Genomic DNA, 15,819 nt, shown 5'->3' on the forward strand with positions numbered 1-15,819 from the left:
TAAACAGAAAATATCAGATTTATTGAATTATTTACCCTTGCTCATTGTCTGCTGAAATGTCAATGACAAAGCAGCCAAGTATGTATCCATATTTTTTTTTTATAATCCTATATTTAAAATACAGTTTAAAAAATTATATTTTCATGTGTTTTAATGTTTTGCTGTGTGGGATACTTTTGACATGTAGGAACATTTATCCAGCTGGATTACAGGAATAATTTTGACAATGAGAAACTAACATCCAATTTCACTTTACGTTATTTTTTTCTTCTTCTATGAATTACATACAACTGGATAAACTTTATTTTTCTTGGATAAAAGTACAAAGGCATTGTAAATGTTGCCATGGAGTGTGTGGTGCTGTTCTGCTTAAGTGACATTTCAGGGGGGAAACACATTTGTAGCGCGGTATGTACAGTAGCTATACTCTGTTCCACCAACGCTGCATTTAGATTCCTGGGGGTGTAGCCACGGTACACGGCTCTCACATGACCTCACTGCAGGCTGAAAGCCAATAGGATTTCGTTGTGAGCGTGACGTTGGAGGCGGGTTAGCTAGCTCGTGTGTAGGTGCGTGTACGAGCGCGCGCGCGTACATTCAAACCTTCCTTTCCTCCCCCCTCCTTCGCGCTGGGCAGAAACGCATCTCTCTCTCTCTCTCTCTGTGTGTGTGTACAGGCGCAGTGTGTGCAGCTTCGCTCTGCACTGAATGAACTAGATTCCCGGCCACGTAAGAAGCACAGCGGTACCACGGGAGAGAGGATGTCCTGCTGAATCAAGGGATTGGCCTGGGAAAGTCGGCCGTCCCTTCCTTCCTTCCTTCCACAAGCTTTGCAGCGGCATTCACAGGCGACAGACGGCACATTTCTTCTACTGGATAAGTTCAAGCGGAGGATAGAGAGCGCTGACCCGAGCGACACAAAGAGCTTCAGCAGTCTCTCCGGATGGGGCTCTCTCCTTATGACAATCACCGTGCATGGATGTGATCCCGGGGAACAAGGCCGTGCACTGACCTGGTACTCGTTAGCCCACCAAGCTAACCAGTTAGCTCTGCACCTGCTAGCAAAACCCTGACGAATTTCAGCAGCTATTATTAGCTCAGAAACTTGCTTAATTTGTTTGGCTTGTGCATTCCTTAAATGCGACTGCAAGCCGCGTAAAAAAAAAATAATAATATTGTTTCCGTTTTACGAAACGTCTCTTAGAATTTCACCGGCGAGATAAGCTAGCGGACCGTTGACTTTAGCAGCCTTCATTCATTTTTAAAAGCTAACTTTTGGTAGCCTTTGTTGCAGCTTTTTGTCTTGCATCCACGTTAATGAAACTGCACCTCGTTGTTGAAGGCTTTCAGAGAGCTCTGGCCTTACAGTCAGGTGTTTAACACAGACTTCATTCCATGAATGTATAACAAAGGGGAGCAAATGAGCTGTGGACAAATTAAACCCTTTTTGAGTATAGTATCTCGCCGGTTGACATAAAACCAAAGCACGGTACTTTAAATTCACATTATTATTTTTTTATTATCCATACATATATACGTGACATATTTTAAAGTATCGTGCGAGCTAGAGGTGCCCTAACCGAGGAAGAGGAGAACAAGGAGAAAACTTCATCTATATATTTTTTTGTGTGCGTGTGTGGAGATTTCGCACTTATTCCTCATGAACATACAGAGGTCAAATCCAATCAACATTTCACGTTATGGGAGATCGCGACACAAATCGCACGATTTTGAAGAATTGTCTTGCCTAAGGACTACAGAGTCGAACCAGAGTTTCAGCCCGAACCTCGGCTCCCCCAGCCCGCCGGAGACCCCGGACTCCTCGCACTGCATCTCCCGCATCGGGGACTACCTTTTGTTGGAGCCGCTGGAGGGAGACCACGTTTTCAGAGCCGCCCACCTGCACAGCGGGGACGAGCTCATATGTAAGGTGAGCAGCACAGACTTTCACGTTCCCCCCAAAATAATCGGCCTACATTTTTTTTGTGTTATTTTTCTATGCACTTCATTCAAAAAGTCGTTTGTTAAATATTGCAATTGCTTCCGGTGCTGAGAATATCCAGCACAAAAATGCAGATTGGGGGGGGGGTTATTGTTGCAGGATGCATGTTGCATCGAAACCTGCCACCTCAACTTTTTTTATTTTATTTTTTTTTATTATTGCTTGCATTGTAAATAGAGAGCTGGCAGCCCAGCCTGGTGGAAAAAGTGAATGGAGTGAGCTGTGTGGTTTGGATTGCATGATGTAACGTTGACAAAGGAGTGAGTAACCACGTACACACACGCACACTCCTGTTAGTGCCATTCTGGCTTACCCGTGGCTTCTCCCTTTCACAGCACAATGCTGTAATCAGTATACCTCCGAATGGATGTTTGGCATGCGAGTGTTGCCATGTGCTGCACAAAATTCTCAGGGGAACTGAATGTTTAATGAGCTGATGAGTTGGAGGAATATACCGCCTTTGAAGGCAGAGATGCACCAATCATTCGACACGCACACACACAAAAATGGAGCCAGACGAGTTTTCCTGATCTCTGCATCTCTTTTTGCAGGTTTAATGAACTTTTTGTTCCCTGACCCCTGTTTGCTCCATCCGGTGAATTGTGACTATAAAATTACACAGTTCCTCAGCTCGTTTATGGCACATATCAACTGTTGCATATTACTGATAACCACGGCAGCAGCTCTTGTCCTTTTGCAGCATTTATCTCCTGAGCCGTCCTCGTCTGGGATGATTAATAGAAACAATGGCGACGTCCACCCTTGGACCCATAAAGCATGACACATACAGCAACCTGCCCCTTCTGACTTGTGATAATGTTTTCTCTGCCATGAGAAATGAGTGACCTTTGGCACTGGTTATGAGGTAACAGCTGTTTGTCCTGCTCCGCTTGGTGCCGACCTCGATACGGCAGCAATCAATCCCACCCTCACTTCCAGGATTGTTTTCTTTTTCTTTCTTTCTTTTTTTCTTTTGTCGAGCTCGAAGGCCGGGCACCGTCGTAAGACCCGCAGGGTGCGTTTTGTATTGAGTTGCAAGCAGAGGAGCCTTCTCACCTGAACTGGTTGTGCTGAAAGTCAATTGGGGGTTGCTATGGAAACAAACAAGACATTGCAACCTCAGGCTGCAGGATAATACCGTGCACTGTTGTGATGCTTTGTTCAGCCCTTACTTTTAGCACAAAAAAAAGAAGCAAGTCAGATCCCCCTTTTTGTTTTTTTAAGTTAGAACGAATCTCTGCTGACAAAACAAACTTTCCTGTCGCGTTTGCAGGTTTTCGACATTGGCCGGTACCAGGAGTCGCTGGTGGCCTACTTCGCCCTGGGCCAGCATGAGCACATCAACCAGATCCTGGAGATTTTGCTCGGCGAGACGCGAGCCTACGTGTTCTTCGACAGGAGCCACGGCGACATGCACTCCTTCGTCCGCACCTGCAAGAAGCTGCGGGAAGACGAGGCCGCCCGGCTCTTCTATCAGATAGCCTCGGCCGTGGCACATTGCCATGACAACGGACTGGTCCTCCGTGACCTCAAGCTGAGGAAGTTCGTCTTCAAGAACGAGGACAGGTAAGCCGCGTCAGACCTCGGCTATGTAAGCGCCGCGACTCCTCTCCCTCTCTCTCTGCTTCACATGCTGAGAATACAGTGTTGTTATGTCACATATTGGCTCAAGCAGCGGTTGGTGGAAGCTGAGTCAGAACAAGAGTGGCATGGTTCTCCTGAACACATCTGCCCCAGTTCTTTCTGAGCGTGTGGTTTTATTGGTGGAAATGTCTCACGCACTGTGTATAAATAGATGAAATGCATGCGAATGAGTGAGCGGGCAATCATTAGCCAAACTGAAAGGCCAGCACCAGCGCTGGGTTGAACAGCACGGTCCGATAAGCTGCCGGGACAAGCTTTTAGGATGGCAGATGATCAGTCGAATCGAGTCTCCAGGCTACTGTAGCGATAAGCTGAACCTGACACTCACACTTGGAGTATAGATGCTGACACCTGCTGGCAGTAGTTGCTAACTGCAAAACATGGCATCTGTTGCTACTGCAACCCCAGAGCAAGATTGACTTTTATCTTTTCATGATTTTGGGGGGGGGGTTATATATAGAAGTACAAATGACAACTCCCAAGCAGAAGCTTCGCACTTCCTCAGCTTTTAGGTTATTGCTTTTTAGCCGCTCTGCTTGTTGCCATTTGAGTGTGGGGTGTCATTTATTTGGCACGTACTGTGGAAACTAGAAGCTGAGCTGCTTCACATACTTAGTGCAGGTCCAGTGACCTCCGGTGGTCCTGGACAGAGGCATGCATCGCATTTAAAGAGGTTGGTGGCGAGCGGTTTTTACAAGCCATCTCTCTGAGATATATATATATATATTTTTTTATATATAATATATATATAGACCAAATCACAAAATCTGTTTTTATTTTGTTACAAAGATGTAAACAATAATTTTAAAAATATCAGAAATTAATTGTAGTATAGGATTGTTGGGTAGATTACTCTACTCTTTCACTTTTCTGCGCTCAACACAGTGAACACAAGTAGCCCTGACACGTTAACAGACCTTACTGAACAATAAATTGTCCCTGAAGGTATTGCAATAAACGATGATACTGTTGTTTTGAAACCATTTGAGTAGTATGATGGTAATGGCACAATAATGCAAGAACGCATTCTCAATGATGAACATTTGAAACCATAACTGGAAGATGTTTTAAATATCCAAAATACATAAAAAAACAACAACAAATAAAGTCAATTATGAAGTCTATGTAAACAAAATTGTCCTTCCAAAGAAAAAAAGGCGGGCTAGTTGAGACCAAAGCACCAGACTGCTGTGGTAGGAAGAGAGAAAAGCGAAAACGATCAATCACGCAAATGGAAAATATTGAGTCTGTTTGAATTTGTCATGCAATTAATTGATTTATTGCGACAGGTCTAAACGCAAGTTGTAAGATGATGTAAGTAATGGAAGTTTGAGTAGAACCTGCCACCTTGAGACTTAATTTCCATACAAACCCTGACTAAGAATGTTGCCCATGGAAAAGTTTTTGTCGGAGGCAAGTGAGACGCGCAGCAGCTCCGGTTCAGCCGAACGTTGTGCCGTCTGAAACCACAGGTGGGTGAGGGGCAGCGCTGCGTTGCTCCGGGCTCCACGTGTGATTAGGCTCAAATATGTTCCAATGAATAATGTGGTTTTAATCTCGCTTATTGTGCATTTAAGCCTTTTGAAAGTGCAGTAATAATTATTCCTGTTCCGAAAATGAGCAAGGAGCAATTCAATTAAGCATGCTTCTAAATATCATCGAGGAGGAATGAGTGTCTGGCCCAGGGAAACTGAGCAAATATCCGTATTTGAAAGCTGTGCTCTGTAGCAAAATAATGGGATTTTGTTATTATGCTGTGGTTAAATGTTTTTGCAAACTTTTATTCTTTTATTTTCTTCTTCTTTTTTTAATTCAGTTGCTTTGATATAAAACAAATTGATACTTTTTCGTGTGAAAGTGTCTTAGCTTATTTTCTAGCAGCTGATCCCTTATAAGTCAAAGACTCATTGTATGTGTTTTTTGCCTCTCCTTTGGTTCCAGAAACCTTGTTAAACTGGAGAGCCTCGAGGACTCTTACATCCTTGCTGGTCTTGACGATTCGCTGTCAGACAAACACGGCTGCCCGGCCTACGTCAGCCCGGAGATCCTCAACGCCAACGGCAGCTATTCGGGCAAGGCGGCCGACGTCTGGAGCCTGGGCGTCATGCTCTACACCATCCTCGTGGGGCGCTACCCTTTCCACGACGTCGAGCCGGGATCGCTGTTCAGCAAAATCCGCCGGGGCCACTTCAACATCCCAGAGACGCTGACGCCGAAGGCCAAGTGCCTGATCCGCTCCATACTGCGCCGGGAGCCGGCGGAGCGCCTCACCTCCCGGGAGATCCTGGAGCACCCATGGTTCGCCTCCTCCGGAGTGCTGGGGGGGTTCCAGGCGCACGGCAGAGGGGAGAGGGAGCAGGAGCAAATGGTGCCTGAGGTGAACATGGAGGAGGAGCTGGAGCTTTTTAGCTGAACCGCCCCCACCGACGGAGAAGCACAAAACAGAGAACGCCGCCACGGGTCGGCTCGCCACGGTATCAACAGAGCTCCACTTCTCCCCCCTGCACCCCTTCCCTCAAAAAAAAAAAAAAAAGAACAGTAGTGTAGAGATAAATAGATGAATTTGTCACTCATAATAAAGGTGTTTCCATCGTGTTTTCCTTTTCCACCACTTCATGGAAAACCTTGAGCCTGGCATGACAAATGGCATCTATACACCATCTGGTGACGCGCTCTCCCCATTTGGGGATGTCGCTGCCAGACATGCAAGTTGCAAACAATGTAGCAATTTTATTTTATTTTTTTTCTTGCGTGTTTTGGTTTAATGTGGTGCTCATACGAAGTTGAAGCATTCACCTTTTTTTTTTTTTTTGACACTATTAAGCGCATGAAGGGACATATGAAGACTGTAAACCAAGGACAACCATACTAAACGAACTGCAGCACCACATTTTTTTTTCTTGCAAATTTAGCTTTTTCTTTTTCTTTTTTTTTTTGATTTTTGCGTCGCCATGGCTGTGGCCGGTAATAGAGCAGCGCCGCAGACCCAAAGTTAGAAAGGGCAACCCCGCGTTTTGTTGCCAAGCCGATACAACTGACTTGGGACCACTAGGAAACAGAGCATCTTCGTCTCTTTGTCATTGCATAAGAAAAAAAAAGTCTGACCTCAGTTTTTTTTTGTTTGTTTTCTTTGTATCTCAATGCTGACAATTGTGACAGTCACTAAACTCCTTGGTGGCCTTTTTTTCTTTCAGTCACATCTCTTAAGCTTCTACCATGCTTTCATTTTCTTTACACTGCCACTTATTGCTTTTGTCTCTTAAGCTATTCTAATCTGCTCCTCGCTGCTTTAATATCTTTCCATAAACCCTTTTTTATCCATTTTCTGTGTGATCATCCCAACATGGCATAAAGCACTTGATGCGTTAGATTAACGGACACTTCCACCTTCTTGAAATTAGCTTCCTTTTTATTTTTTTATTTAAATTTCAGTTGTAGAAGCGATGACGTTTATTTAAATTGTAACAGCTATAAAAATATATATAAATGAATATAAATATATATTTAAAAACTACATAGCAGGGTATTTCTTTACCAAGAGATTCCTTTTTTTTTTTTTTCCCCATGTATGACGTAGGCAATATTTTGACACAGGACAGGTGTGAAGTGAAAACGCGTCTGTCTGAAGTTTTAAAGAAAAAAAAAAACACCATCTATGCCAGTATTCCTGTGCCCCCAACAGGCCATGCCACCCAGTCTCCCTCATTTCTTTTGGAGGAATTAAAATTAAAAAAAAAATCTAGATATGGGATATTCAGTAGTGGTATTGCTATTCCATAATCACTCCATGACCTCATGTTAGTTTTTTCCTACTGCCTGTGTAGGTTCTGTGAAAGGATCACGCTCAGATTGGGTAGCAGTGGACATGTTTCGTCGTATCTCAATGTTACTTGAATTTGTGTTTTTTAACCTAGTCAGTGGCATGTGCTCCATGAATGCTATAGCCTGCCTAGCGAGGGGTTACGGGTGGGTTGGGGTTTGGAGGATGCTTTTTTTTGGTTTTCCTTTCTTTTCAAGAAAAGCTATTTTAACAGAAAAAAAAAAATCTCAATTGAGTTGCTTTTCAGTTTAAAATACGGCTATAACTTTCATTGTTTCTGTAGACTGAGCTACCTTTTTATTTAAGTTGGTGCTGGTTTGGTGCTAAGGTTTAGTTTGTTTTTTTTCCTTTGTTTTTTTTTTCCTGTTTTGTTCCTTGGCGGGTGGGGTGGTGCATGGTGGGATATCTGCCTCAGATGTTCAGATTGTATTGTAACAGATTCTGGTGTTTTGTCCAAATTTATTCAGTAAATAAATTGTGAAATGATATTTGACTATTGTTGTTTTTTTGGAATATTGAAATAATTTTTAATCTGGAAGGCCGCTCCCGAGCAAAACCAAAAATGTTTGTAACAGTTGCTGAGTTACAAAATATGTCTGTTGGAAGATGTAGAAGACTTATAAAATAGAGCTATTTGACAGACTTTTCTGTAACAGCAGACTTGCTTTAAATATATCTCAGGATTATTACTGCCATTGTATTTTTGGAAATCTCGGAGGATTTAGGGGTGTTTTTTGAAAAATCCTGGGGGGCTGACCAAAGGTCATAGGGGGATAGGGCACATGTCAGCTGAAAGGGCCATCTCTCCTTACCCTTATGCTTGACTTTCCGAATTTTTAGCACCCGTGGTGACCCCATGAAAGCCCACCAAAGAGGGCAAAGTTCACCTAAATTTGACTTCTAACATCTCAGGTGGCTAATTTCCACACTTATGTCACATTCAATGTATGGGACCCCCCCTTTAAGTCCCTGTGAATGTCAATCCCCATATTTTCCAAATCACCCTCACCTCCTCTGGAAGCCATATTTGCAGTGACCGATCTCAAATGGATCCCAGTAGTCTAGTGGTTACCTCCACCAACAGAGCACCAACAGAACTGCTTGGTACTCGGAAAACAAGAAAAGATTCAGTCCACCCATATGGCCCAGAAAATGCTCCCTAAAGTCCTGCCGCCGCTCCCCCACACACTCACAATGGACCACACTTGATAACATACCAATAATACCCTCATGTCCCACAATCCCCCGTCATGGCTCGCGCTCAGATCTTAAAATAAAGATTTACCCCTTAATCTTCATTTTTCAGAATGTAATACAAGCGCTCCATCCATTGGTTAGAGCAGGGGTCTCAAACTCCAGTCCTCGAGGGCCGCAGTCCTGCAACTTTTAGATGTGCCTTCTGCTGCACCACCTGAATAGAATAATTAGGTCATTAAGGCTTTGGAGAACTGAGCTACACAAGGAGGAGGCAATTAAACCATTTCATTCCAGCGTTTTGTACCTGTGGCACATCTAAAACCTGCACGACAGCGGCCCTCGAGGACTGGAGTTTGAGACCCCTGGGTTAGAGTGTAGCATTACAAGCCCACCGTCATGTCTGAAAAGCTTCTCTCCTGGCCAATGTACAGTAATACCGGGATGTCTGTGTTTGCTTTCCCAGCAATCTGGGAGGATTAACCGCCATGGCGGCAGATTTCATATGGATTTTGGGACACACGGGTAACGGGGTCTATCTCCTAAAAAATATTTCAGACATTTTTTTTTCTACTTTCTTTTTTTTTTTTTTTTTTTTTTGTGAAACTTTATCTAGTTTAAATTTAACATCCCCAAAACAAGCTTCAACGTGCCTCTAATATCATATAAGGCAATATTTTATCTTCAGTTCTGTATGTTTTGTTATCGTGCAGACTACAACGGAACCCAAATGCTTTAGTCTTTCAAAAGTTTCTCATCTGCCATAATGTCTACAAATGGTGTGTTTGTTTTATATTGTCAGGTCACAATTCTGACATTAGGAGCCTTGTATTTCTGATGGGCAAACCCGGAAAATATCCATTCGTAAGAGAACAGACCATATTTTCCACTGGTCAGTTGACAACCTGGTCTTATCAGATATTTAAATTCAAGTGCAGCTTGGCAGTCTACCCTAACAAAGCACCTCTTGCTTCTTAATGAGATTCCAATCACTTGTTGGGAGAACTTGACAGAATCCCAGATGAGTGAGGGGCCGCTCTGTCGGCTCCACTCCTTCTAAACGATTGCACACGTATAGCAGGCAAAGGCTCTTCAATCTGATTGTTTTCCGGTGGCTCTGTCATGACAGACTCCTGCAGCCTTCTGCGTCACAAAGCAGCAGCATTGCAAATCTCTTTGTTCTTTAATCTTTCCCTGAGAACGAGATTTACCTTTCCCCGTGTTTTTAAAGTTTAATTGTGCCTTGAAAAGGAATCAATTGAATTTTTGCACAGGATGAGAAGAATAATTTTTTTTTTCAAATTATTTTACTATTAGGCTTCTGAAAGAGTTTATCTTACTATGTTACTGCCCCTGAATCAAGACATCTTATAGCCATATTTGACTGTAGTTACAGCCTCAGTTTTTGAATTATGTACATCTAGTTTGTGAAATTTGATCAGATTCTCTGTCCGTTCGAAAGAGAAGCATACCTACAGCATAATGACCCCACAAAAAAATGTTCTAAGGTGTTTTTTGTCAAGGCAATAATGCTTAGGGTTAACTCTCAATCCTGACTTTTTTTTAAACATAAAATAATCATAACCAAAACAAAGCCTTGCTGTGTTTTTTGCACTGTCTTCGCTGTGATTTTCACACAAATCCTCTGCGATATTTTTCGCTAGCTCACAGATTACTGTGATGTGCGTTGTGCATTATGTCAATATCGAAACAGAACAGTGTAAAACATGTAAAAAGCTATCCAATCAGGGTGTAGCTGACTGCCAAGTTCCTACACAGATGTGAGATATTAGATATACTAGTCTGACCTCTAGTGGTACCATAAAAGCACTGAATTTACCTCGGTCAACTGCTTGTTCAGGGTGAAAGAAAAACAGATTATTAGATGTTAATAATAAAGCAAATCACGTTTTTGAAAAGAATAAGCCCACTATGGTCTAGTATCCATCGCTGCAAAGATGAATAGCAATAAGATATGAAGCCAATTATTTAGATAAACCATGACACACAAGTATTATTTGACTAGGATGTGACAATTTATTACTCCAATCATTCAGAACTCAGAAATTTTAAAATGAATTTATTTCAGCAGGCAGAACCGGTAAAAAAACCCAAAAGGAGCTAAATGAAGGGCAGGATGCTTCAAACGTTAGATGCTACGAAATGTTTTGAGATGGAAAACGGAGGTTCACCTTCCAGCAAGATGATGACTGTAAACAGACAGAGCTGCAGTGGGATTGTTTATATCACAGCATGTGATGTATTAGAACGACAGTCAAAGTTCAGACTTGTGTTGCCACCACATCTGTAGTGACACCTGAAAAATAGCCCCCAAAATAATCACTTTCTAGATTTCCAAAGCTGGCGGGGATTAACAAAAATAGAAAGTGAAAGCCTTTTATCTATTTCCTTTCACTATTTCATGTTGCTCTATCACATAAAATCCTAACAACACACTCACATAAGGGGTTTCAGCGTGACAAAACGTTAAAACAAAAAAGGTCAAGGTATACCAATAACTTTGCAAACTGTAAGTTCTGCATGTGAGTTTGAAGGTTAAACATGTTCTGATGTTAAAACACAACAGGAGATTGTTCAAAACTCATTCTTTTTCTAGGCCAGCAGTCAAAGCAAAAAAAAAAAATCCGTTTTTTTTTTTTTAAAGAATATGAAACCCAAAGATTTGGGTTCGGATTACCCCAGAGGGTTGTTTCAGCACAACCAGGCAGAGGCTTTCAGTTTCAAGACGAATGTGGTTGTGGAAAACATTCCATACTAGGTAGCGGTGAGATAACAGGAAGTCTGGCACCAGAACTGCCTTTGCGGAAGCAACGCCACGTTTGAAAAACAACCGAGCACACGAGCCCTCAGAGGACCGGCAGCAGCCTTTTAACCAGATTCACGAGGATGCACGACTCCAGAAGTCTGAAGGAGGCTCCTTACGGATGGAAACAATAAAACTGCGTGTTGAGCGCGTTCATCTGATGGAGGGGGGAAAAAAAATGGTTAGAAATTTCCCACCAACTGGCAGAGTGTTGAACGTGGACAATATGTTTTTAAATTGCTTTAGCTGTCAGCGTCTGTGTATTCATTAAAGCAGCACAGTATGTAATTAGGACTGTGACTAATTAAAAATCTGTTGAGGACACAGTCTTGGCAGTACCGTACCCTTTAAAGCATAATCCTGCTCCTGTTATTTTTGGGGGTGGGGGGGCTAACACAATGTGTGAGGCTCCATAAATCCGGAGAGTCCTACCTGCAAACGTCATTACTGGTTGCAGAGATGGAGATTTAAAGGCTCTCCGAAGGCCAAGAGCTGCTCTGCGAAGAGCCCCGTTTCCTCCGCCGCTCGCTTGTATTGCCTGTGACAGCGATGATTCATCTCTTGTTTACACTATTCATTCACTGCCACGCTCTTCCACAATCTGTCAAAAATGTGGACACTCACAAACCATCGCAGGGCCCAGAAAACACTCTTAAAACATCCCGCGTCTGTTTGGGGTTAAATATTTGATGTGTTTGCACCTTATTGTGGCACAAAAGGAAATGCTGTAGCCGCTTTGTCAAACGGGAGGAGGGCCTATAGGTTCTTGAATTCCAACCAAACCCTACTGCCGTTTGGTGTTTTCTGCGTGTTTTCCCGATATCCCGATGTCCCGATATTCCGATATCCTCAATTTTCCATCCCAAACGGAGAAACTCCATCAGCAGAAAACAGAAAAGGGAGAATTTCAAAACACATTCTTGTATTTTTTTGTTGCCTGGAATTTATTAGCCAATAACTTGCGTTAAATATGACTGCTTGCAAAGCATGTGCAGTGACCTGCTGACCCTGGGAGAAAGAAAAAAAAACACCCTGCTGTCACTGTAATCTTCTTTCACGATCCAATCTCAGCGGAGCTTCATATCAGTATGAGATAACAGATGTAGGGAGGAAGTACTGTGGGCTGTTTTCTCTGATGAATGAGCGATATTACTAATCCTTTCTGTTTGCTGCGGCAGACGGATAAACTAAAGAGTCTCAAAGGGGAAATGCGGAATGCGGAGCAGCACTTTTAAAGCTATTACCTGTTTTGATTTTCTCCGTATTTGTAGACACTCCAATAAAAGCCTCTGCTTTTATTATTGTTATTATTATTATTTATTTAGCCTCAAGGCAAAATTGGACTGTATGAAATGAAAGAAACACAATCCAGAGCTGTGCAAAAGAGATACATTTAGACCTTTTGTGCCACGACTAGCTGAAACTTCAATGTTTTTAAATGGGATTTTATGTGATGGACCAACACAAAGTAGAGAAGTAAATGAAAATCGGGATTATTTTTTTTAAAACATTCCCACAAATAAAAATGTGAACAAAGTAGACCGGTCAGGCTGTTTGAGTCAGTTTTTATTAAAATAAATGTTAGGTTCTGGGGGGGGGTTATTTTGGTTTTTTGTCATTTTTGGTGTTCCTTAGTTTTTTTGCATGTTTTTTTGGGGGGTGTTCCTTTAGTATTTAAAGGAACACCTTAGTGCTTTGGTCTTCCTTAGTGATTCTAGTTATGTTTATGTGATTGTAGTTGTTTTCTGTTCTAGTTTTATTAGGTTCCTTTAGCCTAGTTATTCTTTAAGTGTTTGTATTTTTCCCTGTGTACTCTCCCTCGCTTCCCTGTGCCCCTTTCGCTCTCCTCCCTCTTCAGTCTGTCTTCACTCCCTCCACTCGCACCTACAATCAGTTAGCTCATTAGCCCAGGTCTATAGTTCCTACCATCGACCTCCCAGTATTTAAGCACTGCATTGTCAGTCACTACTCGCCCGATTATGGGTTAATGGTGATGCGCACTCTTCGTTTTCCATCACACAAAGTTTGAATGTAACACACTCACTCACTTCTCCTTTACCTCACTTTTCAAAGCAGTGGATTGTTTTCCTTCTATTTCACAATGATGCATTTCTGTGTGTTGGTTTGTCACATAACATCCCTCAAAAAGTACATTAATGTTTGTGATAGTGACATGAGAAAATGCATCCTGTATTGGTTTCCTTCCTGCACCACCAACATATTGATTTAATAAAATGTTCTTCTCGTGATAACAGGGAAATATGGAGGAGGAGTCATTCGTGTCACGTTGCCGTGTACATAATAAATTTAGCATTCTGCCAGAGCACAGAACCAGAGAGGGAGGGAAAGAGGGGTTTCACTGTACGGCATTCACTCCTCAGCTTCTCCTCCTCAGCAGGAAGATAAGTATTCTGCAATTCGATTAACTCAGCCCGAGATCAGTTTCGATTTTATATAACTCGGCCTAGAAGCTTCTCTGTCTCAGAGCACTGAAAGTTTTGTCTCTGTTCCACCAAGCTGCTCCAATTAAGGTTAATGGCATGGTTGTGCAATAGTCCTGCCTCGACAAGGCCCCAATTTAAAACACCACCGGCATTGTGTCCCGTGCTTTGGCGGAATCCAGGCATGCCCCAGTGGAGCCAGTCTGCTGTAAAGGTGATTTAGTGAGCCGGTCCCCTGGGCAAAGCCGTACCGCACATGGTACGGTACCCCTGGGCGTTCTGGCGGTGGGGTTTTCTGTGGCAGGACACCAAAGAAAGCACACAGACAACAGATGGCCTCTGTTGTCCTCCATCCAGCCATGAGGCTTCTACTGGCTCGGGGTTCCAAAGCCCTCAGAGCGACAGGGACACAGAGAGGCCAGTCAGGTGGACACAGGAGTCGTGTGTGACGCACCAACGCGCTCCAGTTCCACAATGATATTTTCCATCTGACCAGTAATCATTTGTAGAATCAACATTCTTTTTTTTTTCTTTGTTTTAAGCAATTGATTTAGTAAAGTATTTACATGTTCCATATGTCAGAGAAATAATCATGCATCCTCCGCAGTAGCCTGCATAGTTAATGACACGATGCAAGAAATGTTCTGCTGTGGAAGAGCGACTACAGCGAGTCAATCTGCAGGGTTTCCTACTTTGATAACTAGGATCAAGTGACTTGCATGACTGATTGAATAGAAGTTTGTCTCTTTTTTGTCTCTTGTAAAGTGCCTTGAGACAATGTTTATTGTGAATTGGTGCTGTGTAGATGCAGTAGAATTGAACTGAATTGAACTGAGTTGAAATCAGGCAGCCAAAAAAGTTGAAGTTTGGAAAGAGATTAAAGACGACTGCTTTCAACACTAGAGGGCGCTGGGATTGTAGCTTCCTGTGGTGCAGGACTAAATCCTGGGAAAAGGAGGGCTTTATCCTGGGGCTCCTAGGTACAACAGTGAGTGATTATTTCACCACAGTTCAGTTATATTCTTTTATTCCTGTTGTTTAGCGGGGGACAGGAGGGTGTTGTGAAATTAATAAATGTGTCAAATATTGTGGTTCGGCTGACGGGAAGCAATGTGTGGAAAAAGACACCTTGGCCAGGTGACGGTGGCAGCATCATGTTGAGGGAATGCTTTCCTTCAGCGGTACAGAGCTGCTGCTGTTGTGGGAGCTAGCAGCAAAAGTTCAATCCTGGTGGAAAACTACGAGAGGCTGCAAAAGATTTGAAAGTAGGACCTTCGAGAAAGACAACGCCATCAAAGAATCTACAGCGATGCGCAAAAATGAGGAAACAATGTAAATACTCGGGGGTACAAAGCTGAAACACTGTATTCAAGATGTATAACCAAACGATTAAATCCGAGGGGCAGACCTTTCGAAACTTTAAAAAAAAGTTAACATCAAAAATACTCCGCGTCCCCCCACATTTATTTTCATGTACAGTGGCTAATGGATGTTCCATTTGGCGTGCATAATTAAAACGTTTAGTTTAAATGTTGAGATTGAAAGAGCTGTCTGTGGCCTTCAGGGAGCCGACTGCATCCGCTAAACAGACTGGTAAAGCATTTAAAGAGATCTCAAAAGAATTTAACATCAATCATTCCACTTTGTGGAAAACAGGCAGAGGAGATAAAAAAAAAACCCAAACAACTTTCATCAGGTCTGGCCATCCAAAACAAAGTTCACAGTTGAAAGCAAGAACACGTCTCTGTAAGTCATTAAAATGTCCTGACTGGACTTCCACCAGGCTTCTTCTCCTACATCTACATCTCTATAACTCAGCACACGTTTTCTTTCATGGGAGATGGGAAACATGAAAGCCAGACTACGGTTTGTCACATGAGAACAAAGACAGGGA

General features: G+C 42.7%; 1 protein-coding gene across 1 annotated transcript; it reads left to right on the plus strand.

The window, feature by feature from the left end:
* The first annotated feature begins 626 nt into the window (after positions 1–626).
* On the plus strand, positions 627–7,954 carry trib2 (tribbles pseudokinase 2). The gene is made up of 3 exons (XM_005798300.2): positions 627–1,930; positions 3,276–3,568; positions 5,588–7,954. The coding sequence occupies exons 1-3, from the start codon at positions 1,661–1,663 to the stop codon at positions 6,057–6,059; spliced, it is 1,035 nt and encodes a 344-aa protein (XP_005798357.1). The 5' UTR covers positions 627–1,660; the 3' UTR covers positions 6,060–7,954.
* Positions 7,955–15,819: the final 7,865 nt, after the last annotated feature.

Source organism: Xiphophorus maculatus, chromosome 15 (genome assembly GCF_002775205.1).
Source record: "Xiphophorus maculatus strain JP 163 A chromosome 15, X_maculatus-5.0-male, whole genome shotgun sequence".
Lineage (NCBI taxonomy): Eukaryota > Metazoa > Chordata > Actinopteri > Cyprinodontiformes > Poeciliidae > Xiphophorus > Xiphophorus maculatus.